The following is a 17,125-nucleotide window of genomic DNA, read 5'->3' as shown; positions in this document are numbered from 1 at the left end:
AGACTAATTTATTTTTTTATTAAACACACAAGCTTCCAGATACAGTCTTGCCAATGCCTATATACGTAACTGAAGTACAACTTCCCTACTTTTGCATTCAATTCCCTTAACAATAAATTTAGCTTTCTGACTTACACTTGCATACTTGTCTTTTGTTAACTGTGCAGTAGGTCATCCAGATTCCTCTGCTTCTCAGCTGTAATCTCATCATTTTGATAATTTTTTAAAATTTCTCTGTAATCTTCACAGTTTATGTTCCCGCTTATCTTTGTATCAGCAGCAAATTTAGCAACCATATCTCTGGTGCTTTCATCCATGTCACTTGCATAAATCATAAAAAGTTGGAAGTTCAGTCACTGATCCTCATGGCACACTATTCATTTCATGTTGCCAACTAGAAGATAACCCATTTTTACCCATCTTTTAGCCAGCCAATTTTCTGTCCACATTAATGTTACCTTCTTCCCCAAGAGCTTTTATTTTCTGTAATAATCTTTGAGGTGGCACATAATACTATTTCCAGAAGAGGTTTGATATCTACTTGTTCCCCTTTATCCAGAGCACAAAGAACACCAATAAATAGGTCAAATGTTTTCCCTTTCAAAGAAAGCAGCTTGGCTTAGCCTGAATATCTTGAATTTTTAATAGCATTAATTTCCAACTTATTCCCAGTGGCAGATGTTAAGCTAACTGACCTGTAGTTTCCTGACAGTCTCCCTTTTTGAATAAAGGAATTAAATGGGATTTTACCAATCTACTTCCCCTGAATCTAGGGAAATTTGTAAAAATATTTATAGACAGTGTCCATAACAAGCAGAACAAATACATCATCCTAATTACTCTACCAGGTTAATCCAAGCAATTGACTGCTTCTGATCTGAAATAATACTTATTAGTGCCCTTATAGGTTCTTTCTTTAGATTCCCAGCTTCAATCTTGCTGACAAATCCTATGGCCAAAGTTGAACACAGTGGAGAACTTGAAATTGCTGGGTATTTGCCAGGGATAAATGCAAAAAGAAATTGAGCTGCATAAGAACAGACATTGAGGGATATAGATAATTGAAATAGCTTCCCACATCAACAAGATGTGGGCGTGGAAGAGCCAAAAATACAGACATCACAACTGTGAACTGAAGCACTTGTTGAAAAGCATTTAACTTGGGAGTCTTTGAGCCTTTGGAGATGAGATGCATCCAGTCTGGTGTGATGATGGTCAAGACTTGCATCTTTACGCCTTGTTCCTATTTTGGGAGATTATTTTCATTTGAGGTTTTTTAAAAAAAAACATATTAAACTAACTCCAGTTTCTGGGAATCTAAAATAAAAACAGAAAATGTGGGAAGAGACCTGGAAAAAAAAGTAATAGGTTGGGTAGATTAGTGTTGTTCAATGTAATTTCCCTTGGTATATAACAAATGTGGCATTTATTAAATCTAATGTTGAATGCCTGATTTAAAGCACCAGCAAAAATCTGGTAATAAACTTACTGTTGTTAAGGATCATTAACATGTTCACAAATGTCCTCGAAGGATATTAAAGAACATTAATTTTCTTCTTCCAACAACTGTCATTTCATGTGAAAGCTATTGTTTTAAAATCCAGACAAAATGTATTCCGTTCATTCCATAGCATACAACAATAAGATACTCCAGTGACAAAACTATGAATGGCCAAGCATCAGCATTTCAAACTTGCTCCTCTAAAGATTACAGAAATCCCAGTAACACCCGTAAATTTTTGTTTATTTAAATCACCACATAGGTTACATAATCTAACATGAAACAAAGTGCATTGAAGTAGAATGTAGTAATGTACTGTCAAAAAGCATGTAGGTATTTCAGTAATTGGGGAAAAAGCAGTTGCTTATCTGTAAATTCTTAATTGAGTAAATAGGACAAGAAAAAGCACTCAAGGATGCACTTCGTGATCACTATTGGCCAATAAGCATCATCCAGAAACTTCAGGGAATGCTTTCTTTAAAGCAGCCAAAAAGACAAACAGACATTAATTAGAATGAAGAAATTAGCAGCTTTAATTCTGATTTAAGAGGCCTCAGGCCAAGTAATGGAGCAGTTAACGCCATCCTTTCTCATCTATTCAGAGAGATTACCGATAGGTGACCATGACCTATAAATAATTGGCTCTGATAAAGATTTCAATTTCAACAGAGGCACAAGTGAGTAAAAACATACAAAATTGTAGGATATACCCATACAAACAAAATTAAGACCAACTACATTGTCAGTATTTAAAATTAGCAGTGTTTAGTTGTCAGACTCGTAGGAATAAAGTGCATTTAGCAAGATGGGGGTGGGGAAGAGGGATGGAAGGAGGATATACATTGGGAAGAGATTTTAGGGACAACTTGGAGGACTTTCAGTTCATCCTGGTTTGCAATGATCATCAAAATTGTCCAACTCCATGGAAATTACTTTAAATAAATGTTAAGGAATAAACCAAATAGTGAATCGACAACAGTATAAACCTGTCGTAAACAACCTTTTTGTTTTAAACAGAATGACTGTCAAAAAAAATCTAGATCATTTTCAAATAAATGAGTTTTGAAAACTTAAATGGAACAAAGTGATAAATTTTACTATTATTGAAACAATATAATTAGTAATAAGAGTTTAGTATTATTTGTACATTCAAACAAATGCATTTTTCTCTCTCCCCCCCATGTTATCCAAATTCAGCCAATTGAATTGCTACAAACTGAACCCTGAAACTGTAAGATGTTGAGCATTATTCCTGGCTTCAAAATATGTAGTATCTGTTTCATCATCAGGCTGTGGTACAAAGGGCATTGCACAATTCTGCAAATTGTCCCAGTCCATATTGTGGAAAAGAGGATGCTTCTTAAGTTCTGCAAGAAAATTAAAAAGAGAAGTTGTCACTTTCTCCTATTTCTTTGGGATGGAACTGCATTATACGATTGGGTGGGAGGCAGGAGAGTAGAATACCAACAGTAATGTAGTTGCAAAAACATCCAAGCAAAAGCAGCACTCTTGATTGACAACCCATTCACCCTAATCATTTATTCCTTCCAGCAGTAGTGCAGCATAGCTATAATGTACATCTTATACAAGATGCATTACAGTTACTCATCCAGATTACTGGAAGGGCACACAAACCAATGTCAGTTTCCTCTCCAGGCCAACATCCTTAGCACTGATGCCCTAGCTACACTCAGTTGGCTACGTTGGGTAACCCAAGTAGTTCACATGCCTAATACCAGACTGCTGAAACAGATACTCTATTTGGAGTTGTCATGGGAAGAGATTACTAAACAGACAAGATTCAAGGATGTGCTCAAAGCCTCTTTGAAGAAATGTAACATTTCCACTGACCGTTTAGAATCTCTGGTCCTTGATTGCTTAAAGTGGAGGAGTAACATTCAGGATGGTATTGAGTAGCTCCAGGCCTTGCAGCAGAACGACACAACCTCACAAACTGCATAACTTATCTATGGCAGTTCCCAAATTAGCCACCTCAAAACCCAAAAACTACAGTGGAAATAAGTCATCCTTGATCCTGAGAGTCTGTCTAAGAAGAACCACCCATGACCTATTCCACTAAGATGACAAGTGCAATAGGTGCTTAATCTTTCCTCATAGCTTTATCCCCCACTTCATCCCAGGAATCAATCTGGTGAACCTCCATCACAAGTATCCAGACTTGAAAATACAGTGCCATTTCTTCATTGTTAGATAAGGATTTCCAGCCAATGTTAGCAACAGGACTGCAGCAGTTCGATGTGGCTCACCACCAATTAAGCAGATGATAAATTTTCCAGGGATGCCCACACACCAAAAATTTAATAAATAAGAAAATAAGGCTTTAGGAGAAAAATGCTTGGAGAGGTATTTTCACATCCTTCCCTGTCAGGAACATATGTTGTGAGAGTTATTCACCAGGAACGGTGACAAGGCACTTAGAAAATAGTAATAGGTTGGGCAGAGTCACCATGGTCTTATGAATAGGAAATCACATTTACAAATCTGTTAGGGTTTATTTTTGAGGTTGTAAGGACAATAGATAAGAGTGAAACCTATTACTATTTCCTAAGTGGATTTCTTTGGAATTCACTACCCAAGATTCTTTCAGGTCAACAAATGTTTGGCTATTAGTTGAATCAAAGGCCATAGGTTTAAAACAGCAAAGTGTTGTCAAGGTAGATCAACCACTGTGTGGCCTAAGCCTTCTATTTTTTATGTTCTTGTAACCAGTCATCTTCTCACTGTGTCTACAAACCTTATGTTGTATGGATCAAATCGTAAAAGCATTATTCCTGTTTTTCCTCATTTGGTGAATGCAAGTTTTAAAAGAACAAGGTTTTCTCAATTTCTGAAAAGGACTTCATATACAATCATGTCTTACTGATGGTTTTGGAGTTTCCTGTAAGACTTGGCTTTCACATTCAGGAAAAAAAATTACCAGATTAATGAAAAAGTATTTTTAGACTTTGCACTGTACCACTAAAATACATTTAAAAAATTTTTCATAGATGTTATACCATCAGCAAATAAATGCACACCTGTCTCTGGGCTGAAGTTGCTGCATCATTTAGAGTACAAATAATGCTAAGCACAGTTCCCTTCACTGCATCTTTTCACTGCAAAATGCATAGCTATTCAAAATATTCAGCACCTCAGACATCCAATAAATGCTCTAAAGCTTTCAAGTTATCTATTTCAATTTGTACAACTAATTTTCCAATTTAAATGTTAAGGGGCCCCATATTGCTGCGACAGGGAATCTAACAGCATCTGTCCCACATCAAACTTGCCCTCCTTGCCCATAATTACCCTGCAAGTGTAAACTGACATTACCATGAGGGAAACAATGAGGGAACCAGAGTAACGAGATTTCCTCATTAACCAGATAAGAGGATTCATATTGGAACAAGAGAAGTGTGAATTAGAGTGGGTGAAATCTATATCAAATCAGATACCAAAATAAAAGAGTCTAGCATAGGGACCTAATCACAGTTTAACACACAGGCAATTTGGGACTGAGAAATTACAGAGAGGGCTATGAATCTTTGGAATTCTCAACCTCAAATGGACAGCAAGTAAATTGGTCATCTATGACATTCAAGGCCGAGATAAACAGATTTCTGGGCTCTGGAAAGCAAGTGTAGAGGGATTTGGAGAAAAGATGGAGTTGAGGTCAAGGATCAACCACAATCTGACCAAATGGTAGAACATTATCAAGGAGGCACTGCTATACCTGCTCTTATTTCTTCTATTCTGATGCTCAAGCAGATAGGTCCACTGTAACTCTGATTCAAAAACTTGTTTAAGTTTTCAAAATATCCAGCACCTCATTTCAGATATGATTTCTTAAAATATAAAATGGTGACATTATGACCAAAGAAATCTCTTCAACTGTCCCAGTTACTGTAAATTCAAACCTTTTAATCCAGCTCTTTTGAAACACTCAATGGTCAGTAGAATCTCAATTGCATTTTGGGAATTCGTAGACAATTGTTCTTCACCTTCTGGCCAAGGTATATCTGCAGAAATAAGAGACTGTGATTAATGATGTTTCCTTCATGTAGTGCTCTTTAATATAATAAAATTTGTAGAAGCACTTCACAAACAAAATTTGAAAAAGCTGTGACAATCCATCATACCTAACTGCCCACAATATTCCTGGTGTGGTCTCATCAACATCTTGTACAGTTGTAACATGACATCCCAACCCTTGTACTCTATGCCCCATCTGATGAAGGCAAGCATGCCATTAGCCTTCCTCACCACTTGTCTAGTGTTGCCACTTTTAGGGAACAATGTACTAGCACCCCTTAGTTTCTCTGTTTGACAACACTCCCAGGCCTCTGTCATTCACTGTACATGTCCTGCCCCGAATACACGACTTTGCATTTGACTGAGTTAAATTCCATCTGCCATTCCTTGGCTCCCTTTCCCCACTTTATCTAGATCCTGTTGTAGGCCTTAGACAACCTTCTTCACTGTCCACCACACCACCAATTTTGGCGTCATTCACAAACTTACTAATTATGCCATCTATTTCTCATTCAAATTGTTAATATGTGAGAAACAGTAATCCACTTTTATGTGCCACAACACGGCCAACATCTCTTTTGTAATGTTGCTATGTTTCAGGATATCGTTGTTCTCTTTGCCAAATTCCCTAGTTTCCATGACCAGCTCCATGGTAAATACATACTAGAAGTATTCATTTAAGACCTTGCCCATTTCTTGTGGCTCCACACATAGATGACCACACTGATCTATGGTGACCTATGTAGGTCAACAAGATGGGTGAATGGAACAGTGTGAGGTAGAATAGTAATAGCAGAGTTTTGGATCACCTTATGAATGAACAAAATGTACTCTTGTAAATGTTCTAAGAGTGTGAAATAGCAGAGCCACAACAGTAGTGTTTGTCCTCTTGCCATAAATAGCTGTTCTCTACCATCAGTACTTCTGAGGAAAATTCACTAATCTGAAACATTAACCCTGTTTTTCTCTACTTTTGTGAATATTTTCAAGAAGTTATGCTCACATTTCAAAATTCCAGCTTTTGAATATTGTGCTTTTAAGGAATGGTTCAAAACCAACTCCAGATTTTAGCCCATAATTGAAGCCTAAACTCCAGTACCAAAGAAGTGCCATCCTTCAAACTAAATGCTAAATGGGGATCTTTCTACCTGTATTGGTGATGGAGGTAAATGTTAAATACCTAAGGAAATTTAAAAGCAAGGAACTTAGAATGTTGGGAATGATCACTGTGCCTCAGTGCTTAGTCTGAAGATTGGGCTTTGGGTCTCAGCAAATTAGATGCAAGCTGTACACTCTTGCTGGACTTCCCCAGGCACTGTAGTAGGGAAGTGACTCAGAATTTTCAAGCTACTGTACTTATGAGTGGTGGCCCTCAAGAAGCTCACTACTTTGGGTCACTTGAACAAATGTTACAACTGCAGGTATCAATTTTACATGTGGTTTGCCACTCCCAAAGCAAGATGCACCAGAAAGGTTTTACCTCTGTTCAAGATGTTCTGAAAGACTTGTTGAGGTGTTTCATCATTGAAGGGTGGAATGCCTGTCAGAAACTCAAACAAGCAGACGCCAAGGGCCCACCAATCCACTGCAGGACCTAGGACATAATAGCAAAAAAATTAAGTCCAACTCTCCAAAAGGTGTGATAGAGAGATAAACACAAATGATGGAAGTCAAAAAATTGTAGATACTGGAAGTCTGAAACAAAAGCAGGAAAAGACAGAGTTAATGTTTTGGGTCAAACACCCTTCAGAGCTGGGAAGGAGAGAAAACATTTGTTGTTTACTTGTTACTAACTTGTTCTCTCTCTCTGTTTCAATGAAGGTCTAGGACTTGAAACATTAGCTCAGTTTCTTCTACAGACGCTAGCTGACTTGCTGATTGTTCCAGCATTTCCCGTTTTTGTTTCAGAAATGCTGGGGTTGTACATCGGTTCTAATGGTATTTATAAAGAGAATGGATAATTTTCGTGAGGTTTCATTTTTGGGTCGTTTCTGTGGACTTCGGAGCAGCTAAGTTTTTTTTGTTTAAATCGGGAATAGTGGGGCAAGACTGTGCAGGCGCGTAATATAAGTGGTTAGCACGCGGGCAGTTTAAAAAGAAAACCGCCATATCCAGCGGGCAGTGTTCAGAGCAGACAGCAGAGAGGGAGGAAGCAGAGTAATTGGGCTTTAGCTCAAGGGGCTTAGACATAAAGGGGCAAGGCAGGTGAGTAGCTGATAGGTAAAGGTAAGGTTTCCCTGTTACCTGTTATTATAAATTTTAAGTAGGATAAAACTAGGTAAGGAAAGAATTAGTTCAGATGGAGGACATGGTGATGTGCAGCAGCTGCTTGATGTGGGAACTAGTGGACCCTGCTGGGGTGCACGGTGACCACTTCTGCAGTAAGTGCTGGAGGCTGATGGAACTTCAGCTCAGAGTTGATGAGCTTGAGTCACAGCTTCAAACACTGCGAAGCATCAGGGAGGGAGAGAGTTATGTAGCTACTGTGCATCGGGAGACAGTCACCCCCCTTAGAGCAGGTACTTCTAGGGTACAGGAAGTAGATAGAAGGGTGACTGTCAGGGGAGAGAAAAAGAAAAAGAACAGGCAGATAGTGCAGAGGACCCCAGAGGCTGTTCCCCTAAATAACAGGTTTTCCACTTTGGAAGCTGTTGAGGGGGATGACCTGCAGGGATCAAGCAGCAGTAGCCAGGTCTCTGGCACTGGGACCAGTCCTGCTGCTCAGAAGGGAAAGGAGGAGAAGAGGAGGGCAGTAGTGATAGGGAACTCGATAGGGAAACAGGAGGTTCTGTGGCAGTAAGCATGAATCTCAGATGGTATGTTGCCTCCCAGGTGCCAGGGTCCAGGATGTCTCTGATCGGGTCCACAGGATTCTAGAGCGGGAGGGAGAACAGCCAGAAGTTGTGGTACATGTTGGTACCAATGACATAGGTAGGATGAGGTCCTGAAAAGTGAGTTTAGGGAGCTAGGCAGAAGGCTGAAGAACAGGACCTCAAGGGTAGCAATCTCAGGATTGCTGCCAGTGCCACGTGATAGTGAAGGTAGGAATAGGAGGAGATAGCAGATGAATGCGTGGCTGAGGAGTTGGTGCAGGAGGGAAGGTTTTAGATTTTTGGATCATTGGGATCTTTTCTAGGGAAAGTGGGACCTGTACAGAGAGGACGGGTTACACCTGAACCCGAGGGGGGCGAATATCCTTGCAGGCAGGTTTGCTAGGGTGGTTCGGGAGGGTTTAAACTAGTTTGCATGGGGAATGGGAACCAGAGGGGCAGGTCAGAGGAAGAAGTGGATGTGGAGAAGTCAGATCTAACATGTAGATAGGCTTTGAGGAAGGAGAAGCAGAGTACAGGGTATAAAAGTAGAAAGGTGGATGGGCCTTAAATGCAAGAAGTATCAGGAATAAGGGTGATGAACTGAGAGCATGGATAAGTACATGGGACTATGCTATTGTGGCTCTTGCAGAGACTTGGCTGTCACCAGGGCAGGAAAGGATATTGAATATTCCTGGATTTCAGTGTTTTAAAAGGGATAGGGTGGGGGGGGGCAGAAGAGGAGGAGGGGTGGCGTTACTGGTCAGGGATACTATTACAGCTGAAGAAAGGGTGGATAATGTAGAAAGATCCTCTCTAGAGTCAGTATGGGTGGAAGTTAGGAACAAGAAAGGAGCAGTTACTCTACTGGGAATATTCTATAGGCTCCCTGGTAACAGCAGGGATACTGAGCAGATTGGGACGCAGATTTTGGAAAGGTGCAAGAATAACAGGGTTGTTATCATGGGAGACTTCAACTTTCCAAATATTGATGGCACTAAGCAGGTGCCAAAAGGTTTAGATGGGGTAGAGTTTGTTAAGTGTGTCCGGGACGGATTCCTGTCACAGTATGTTGACAGGCCAACTAGAGGGAATGCCATATTAGATCTAGTGTGAGGTAATGAACCGGGTCAGGTGACAGATCGCTCAGTGGGTGAGCATTTGGGGGACAGTGACCACTGCTCCCTAACCTTTAGCATTGTCATGGACAAGGATAGGAGCAAAGAGGACAGGAAGATATTTAATTGGAGAAGGGCAAATTATGAGGCTACAAGGCTAGAACTTGAGGGTGTAAATTGGGATGACATTTTTGAAGGGAAATGTACTATGGAGATGTGGTGGTTGTTCAGGGATCTCTTGCGGGATATTAGGGATTAATTTGTCCCGGTGAGGCAGAGAAAGAATGGCAGGGTGAAGGAACCATGGGTGACGAGAGATGGAACAAATAGTTAGGAAGAAGACAGCAGCATACATAAGGTGTAAGCAGCAAGGATCAGATGGGGCTTGTGAGGAATATAGGGTAGCAAGGAGGGAACTTAAGAAGGGGCTGAGGAGAGCAAGAAGGGGACATGAAAAGGCTTTGGCGGGTAGAGTTAACGAGAATCCCAAGGCTTTTTTCACATACGTGAAGAGTAGAAGGATGATGAGAGTAAAGGTAGGACCAATTAGAGACAAAAGTGGGAAGATGTGCCTGGAAGCTGTGGAAGTGAGTGAGGTTCTCAATGGATACTTCCCTTCAGTATTCACCAAGGAGAGGGGCCTTGATGACACTGAGGACAGTGTTGGTAAGGTTAATGTTCTGGAGCATGTATAGATATCAAGAGAGAGGATGTGTTGGAGCTGTTAAAAAATATTAGGACAGGTAAGTCCCCGGGGCCTGACGGAATATTCCCCAGGCTGCTCCGCGAGGTGAGGGAGGAGATTGCTGAACCGTTGGCTAGGATCTTTGGGTCCTTGTTGTCCATGGGAATGGAGGGTGGCAAATGTTGTCCCCTTATTCAAAAAAGGTAGTAGGGATAGTCCAAGGAATTACAGACCAGTGAGCCTTACGCCTGTGGTGGGTAAGCTGTTGAAAAGGATTCTTAGAGATAGGATCTATGAGCATTTAGAGAATCATGGACTGATTAGGGACAGCCAGCATGGATTTGTGAAGGGAAGATCATGTCTCACAAGTCTGATAGGGTTCTTTGAGGTGACCAGGAAGATTGAGGAGGGTAGTGCAGTAGATGTGGTCTACATGGATTTTAGTAAGGCGTTTGACAAGGTTCCACATGGTAGGCTTCTTCAGAAGGTCAGAGGGCATGGGATCCAGGGAAGCTTGGCCGTGTGGATTCAGAATTGGCTTGCCTGTGGAAAGCAGAGGGTTGTGGTGGAGGGAGTGCATTCAGATTGGAGGGCTGTGACTAGTGATGCCCCACAAGGATTGGTTCTGGGACCTCTACTTTTCATGACATTTACTAATGACTTGGATGAGGGGGTAGGAGGGTGGGTTAGCAAGTTTGCAGATGACACAAAGGTCAATGGTATTGTGGATAGTGTGGAGGGCTGTCAAAGCTTGCAGAGGGATATTGATAGGATGCAGAGCTGGGCTGACAAGTGGCAGATGGAGTTCAATCCGGAGAAGTGTGAGGTGGTACACTTTGGAAGGACAAATTCCAAGGCAGAGTACAAGGTTAATGGCAGGATTCTGGGTAGTGTGGAGGAGCAGAGGCATCTGGGTGTTCATATCCACAGATCCCTGAAAGTTGCCTCACAGGTTGATTAGAGTAGTTAAGAAAGCTTATGGGATGTTAGCATTCATAAGTCGTGGGATCGAGTTTAAGAGCCGCGAGGTAATGATGCAGCTCTACAAAACTCTGGTTAGACCACTCTTGAAGTTCTGTGTCCAGTTCTGGTCGTTTCATCATAGGAAGGATGTGGAAGCATTGGAAAGGGTGCAGAGGAGATTTGCCAGGATGCTGCCTGAATTAGAGAGTATGGATTGTGAGGAACTAGGGCTTTACTCTTTGGAGAGAAGGACGATGAGGGGAGACATGATAGAGGTGTACAAAATATTAAGAGGAATAAATAAAGTAGACAGTCAGCGCCTCTTTCCCAGGGCACCAATGCTCAATACTTTAAAGCCATGCCCTCTTGTAATGGGTGGGAAGTTCAAGGGAAATATCAGAGGGAGGTTTTTCACCCAGAGAGTGGTTGGTGCATGGAATGTGCTGCCTGGGGTAGTGGTGGATGCAGATACGTTGGTCAAGTTCAAGAGATTGTTAGATAAGCATATGGAGGAATTTAAAATAGGGGGATATGTGGGAGGAAGGGGTTAGATAGTCTTAGGCATGGTTTAAAGGTCGGCACAACATGGTGGGCTGAAGGGCCTGTATTATAGAACCATACAGCACAAAACAGGCCCTTCGGCCCACCGTGTCGTGCCGTCCATTAGACCACCCTCTCACTACCTAACCCCTTCCTCCCGCATATCCCTCTATCTCACGTTCCTCCATATGCCTATCCAACAAGCTCTTGAACCTGTTCAATGTATCTGCCTCCACCACCACCCCAGGCAGTACATTCCATGCACCAACCACTCTTTGGATGAAAAACCTCCCTCTGACATCTCCCCTGAACCTCCCACCCATAACCTTAAAGCCATGACCTCTCGTCTTGAGCATTGGTGCCCTGGGAAGGAGGCGCTGACTGTCTACTCTCTATTCCTCTCAATATTTTATATACCTCTATCATGTCTCCTCTCATCCTCCTCCTTTCCAGTGAATAAAGTCCTAGCACCTTAAGCCTCTCCTCATATTCAATACTCTCCAATCCAGGCAGCATCCTGGTAAATCTCCTCTGCACCCTCTCCAATGCCTCCACATCCTTCCTATAATGAGGCGACCAGAACTGAACACAGTACTCTAAGTGTGGCCTAACTAGAGTTTTGTAAAGCTGCATCATCACCTCGCGGCTCTTAAACTCAATCCCGCGACTTATGAAAGCCAACATCCCATTGGCCTTCTTAACTGCTCTTTCCACCTGTGAGGCAACTTTCAATGAACTGTGAATATGAACCCCCAGATCCCTCTGCTCCTCCACACTGCCAAGTACCCTGCCGTTTACCCTGTACTCTGCCCTGGAGTTTGTCCTTCCAAAGTGTACCACCTCACACTTCTCCGGATTGAACTCCATCTGCCACTTGTCAGTCCAGCTCTGCATCCTATCAATATCCCTCTGTAAGCACCGACAGCCCTCCACACTATCCACAACACCGCCTATCTTAGTGTCGTCCGCAAACTTACTAACCCAGCCCTCCACCCCCTCATCTAAGTCATCTATAAATATCACAAAAAGTAGAGGTCCCAGAACCGATCCCTGCGGGACACCACTAGTCACTGCCTTCCAATCCGAGGGCACTCCTTCCACCACAACCCTCTGCTTTCTACATGCAAGCCAATTCCTAATCCACACAGCCAAGCTACCTTGGATCCCTTGGCCTCTGACCTTCTGAAGAAGCCTACCATGAGGAACCTTATCAAATGCCTTACTAAAATCCATGTAAACCACATCCACCACACTGCCCTCATCAATCTTCCTGGTCACCTCCTCAAAGAACTCTATCAGGCTTGTGAGGCAAGATCTTCCCTTCACAAAGCCATGCTGGCTGTCCCTAATCAGTCCATGATTCTCAAGGTGTTCATAAATCCTATCCCTTAGAATCCTTTCTAACAGCTTACCCACCACAGACGTGAGACTCACCGGTCTATAATTCCCTGGCCTATCCCTATTACCTTTTTTGAACAAGGGGACCACATTCGCAACCCTCCAATCCTCCGGCACCACCCCCGTAGACAACGAGGACTCAAAGATCCTTACCAGCGGTTCAGCAATCTCCTCCCTAGCCTCTCGAAGCAGCCTGGGGAAAATCCCATCAGGCCCCGGAGATTTATCTGTCTTAATATTATTTAACAACTTCAACACATCCTCTCTCTTGATATCAACAACCTCGAGAACATTACCCCTACCAGCACTCCCTTCCACATCATCAAGACCCCTCTCCCTGGTGAATACCGAAGAGAAGTACTCATTCAGAACTTCTCCCACTTCCGCCGCCTCCAGGCAAATTCTCCCACCTTTGTCCTTAATCGGACCTACCTTCACCCTAGCCATCCTCCTACCCTTCACGTACTTGAAAAAGGCCTTGGGATTTTCCTTAACCCTACTAGCCAAAGCCTTTTCATGTCCCCTTCTAGCTCTCCTCAGCCCTTTCTTAAGTTCCTTCCTCGCTACCCTATATTCCTCATGGGCCCTGTCTGAACCTTGCTGCTTATACCTCACGTATGCTACCTTCTTCTCCCTAACAAGTCGTTCCACCTCTCTCGTCACCCACGGTTCCTTCACCCTGCCATTCCTTCTCTGCCTCACCGGGACATATTTATCCCTAACATCCTGCATAAGATCCCTGAATATCGACCACATCCCCATGGTACATTTTCCTTCAAAAAGGACATCCCAATTTACACTCCCAAGTTCTCTCCTTATAGCCTCGTAGTTAGCCCTTCCCCAATTGAAAAACCTCTTGTCCTCTCTGCACCTGTCCCTGTCCATGACAATTTTAAAGGTTATGGAGCAATGGTCACTGTCCCCCAAATGCTCACCCACCAATAGATCCTTCACCTGTCCTGGTTCATTTCCTAAAACTTGATCTAACATGGCATTCCCTCTAGTCGGCCTGTCAACATACTGCGTCAGGAATCCCTCCTGGACACACTTAACAAATTCTGTCCCATCCAAACCTTTGGCACTAAGCAGGTTCCAGTCTATATTTGGGAAGTTGAAGTCTCCCATTATAACAACCCTGTTATTTCTGCTTCTCTCCAAACACTGCCTGCCAATCTGCTCCTCTATATCTCTACTGCTACTGGGGGGCCTATAGAATACTCCTGGTAGAGTAACTGCTCCTTTCTTGTTCCTTAACTCCACCCATACGGACTCTAGAGATGATCCTTCTACAACATCCATCTTTTCCACAGCCGTAACAGTGTCCCTGACCAGTATCGCCACCTCTCCACCTCTTCTCCCCCCTTCCCTATCCCTCTTAAAACACCGAAAACCAGGAATATTCAATATCCACTCCTCTTCTGACGTCAGCCACGTCTCAGTAATAGCCACGATATCATAGTCCCCCATACTTATCCAAGCCTTATGCTGTATTGTTCTATGATATTTAGTATTGTACAGAGTCTGTTCTCAGAGAGGATCTCTAACCAAAACTTAATCCCACTTTTCTTCTTGGGTGCTAAGGGGACAAAAAGATTTTTTTAAAATTCCTTAAGTGCTCATAGGTAAGACTATAACCTCAAAATAGTTTCTGCTTTCAAAATTGTTGTGTTCTCTGTATAACTCCTGCTTGTAATCATGCTTTACCAATGTGAAGCAACTGATGAGTTTACCAAACTCAACAGCTTTTATCTACTGTACCCAAATTTAAAAAAACTTATTAAAATAAAAAGCCTTTGAATGTGAAAAACGGGCCCAATATTTCAAGATTCCCTTTTTTTGTACTACATCCTGAAGAATTATACCCTCAATACTCTTCCTTCAGTTATACCCTTAATATTCTTCCTTCAATGTGGTTCCCAATACTGTCGCACTTCTAAGACAGGCAGGTAAAGGTGAATCAATTTTGTCTTTTCTTATAAGCCTTTCACTGCTGGTTCCTGAAAAATTCCCAGTCCTCAGATTTATCACTAGTCCTTGCTACTTTGTATGGCCTACTTATCTATTTAGCCTTATACCTGGCCTCCTTTGTTATCTACGATTAGTTTCTCTTTCTCATGGAATCCTACTTTCTAGTTGCAAATAGAATTTTGCCGAGCATTATGTATTTGCTGTTTAATTATCTGCCACTGCTCATCTACTGACCTCTCTCTTACCCAGTCCACTCTGAACAACACCATCTTCAAAATATTGCAACTGCCCTTATTTAATTTGAAGACAGTGGTTTTGAACCGGGGGTATTCACCCTTGGGGGAAATCTTTCACCCCTTGCTTATCAAGGATCTACACACCCCTCGTTTAAAAATATTCAAAGTTTCTGCTTATGTCACCCTTTAAGGACAAAAATTCCAGACTCACAACCCTCAAAGAATTTTTTTGCTTTACTATTAAATAGGTGATCCCATATTTTTAAACAGTGACCCTCTAGTTCTAAATACTCCAAGAACGTAGTTGATGGGCATTCAAGAGAGAATGAGTTACAGGTTTACAGGGGACTATTGGACTGCTCTGCCCAATGAGCTGAATGGCCTCCATCTGCGCCATAATAAATAAGAAGAAACATCCTCGCTACATTTACAGCTCCTCAGGAGCTTACATTTCAGTCAAGTACCCTCTCATCTTCTGAGATACAACCTGTTATCAGTATTCATTTTACGATATAAACAGAGAATCAATGCACAGTGTTTGATATAGCGAACATAAAACAGTCAGCATGGGAATAGGCCATTCGGCCCATGATGTTGTGCCAAACTAATTACTATAAGCGCCAAGTATCAAATATATCTTAGGGATAAATAATTTTAGATGCTAGTGTCAGTATCGTAGAGAGCAAGTTACTTTTAAGCAGAACAAAGCATATAGGCATAAATATTTAAAACATGAAATCAGGAAAAACTATCTTGTGTGCATGCCATTATAAATACCATCACCTTAATAAAATTGTTAAAAGATCTCATGAACGTAATCTTGTTAATTTTAATGGGTTAGATTTATTGCAGCAAAACTCAAACACTAAAATGTATTATTTTGCCCACTCTGTATGTTACTATTTCTATTGCTAATAAATAGTTAACAGCAATCTTGTTTGCTGCATTCCAGAACTCCTTAATTTAAAGTCTGAAACAAAATATCCTTAATTTAAGAACAGTCAGGTGCTGATCCACTATGTATACAGATAAAGGTTATTAAAGCAGCCTGTGTAAACATTTCAAACCATGCCAATTTCAATTCTAAATAAGTAACTGGTTTCAATATCCAAACTAGTTAACTGGTTGATGCTGGTGTTCTTCACTTTAACCATATCTGGCAGTTTGCTAGTTTCCCAGCTATCTCCTTTCTTCATTTCTCCTTTTGTCCAAAGGTCTTCTAAATGTATCCTGTCCTAGGCTCCTTTTTATTGTCCCAAAATGACTACCTGCTTCTTCACACATCAAATTTAATGTCCTTTACATTCTCAGTTCATTCTATGGCCTCAAACTATTGCATCTGTGAAATTACCTTCAGCCCATAAACCCTTCACTGAAAATACCATTCCTTTGATGTCGATCTATTGCACATGCCCCAATCATTTGACCTGCTTTGAATGCTAAATCCCTCTTCTGCATGGATCCTACTCTCTGGATATCCTTACTTAAAACTCTGATGTCCCTCCTTGAAAGTTCACCTCACAATTAGCTACTTGAATCAAACTTTAATCCACCCTTCCTAATTCATCATTTCCAGGTTCAGCACCAGTTTCCTCTAAGTTCCCAATGCAAAAGTGGCATCCTGCAAAGAACACATGTTGTAAGGATCAGGAAACACGAACAGAAGATTTAGCATGGGCCTACTCTGGATCACTAGGTTTATTTGTCTTCATGCATCCATTTTCTTCCACTTTCTATGACCTTTGTCTTTTATCTCCCTATTGCATTTACTTTATTTCATCACCATTTTAATCATTTTCAGGTTTCATCTAAAGTCTTTTAATTGCCTCACCCAAAAGACATTTTCAATTACAAAATAAAATCATGCTTCCATT

General features: G+C 41.6%; 1 protein-coding gene across 1 annotated transcript in view; it reads right to left on the bottom strand.

Moving 5' to 3' along the window:
• Nucleotides 1-1,719: 1,719 nt before the first annotated feature.
• The window catches only part of mastl (microtubule associated serine/threonine kinase-like), a 37,443-nt gene continuing 22,037 nt past the window's right edge, over nt 1,720-17,125 (bottom strand). Inside the window, exons 10-12 of the mRNA XM_052015657.1 lie at nt 7,014-7,127; nt 5,419-5,520; nt 1,720-2,868 (exon numbers count right to left, since the gene is read on the bottom strand). Coding sequence (XP_051871617.1) covers nt 2,711-2,868; nt 5,419-5,520; nt 7,014-7,127 — 374 coding nt within the window. The 3' untranslated portion in view covers nt 1,720-2,710. The remainder of the gene's footprint in view (nt 2,869-5,418; nt 5,521-7,013; nt 7,128-17,125) is intronic.

Source organism: Pristis pectinata, chromosome 5, assembly GCF_009764475.1.
Source record: "Pristis pectinata isolate sPriPec2 chromosome 5, sPriPec2.1.pri, whole genome shotgun sequence".
NCBI lineage: Eukaryota > Metazoa > Chordata > Chondrichthyes > Rhinopristiformes > Pristidae > Pristis > Pristis pectinata.
Note: the sequence above shows the minus strand (reverse complement) of the source record. Positions and strands in the feature narration are given on the sequence as shown.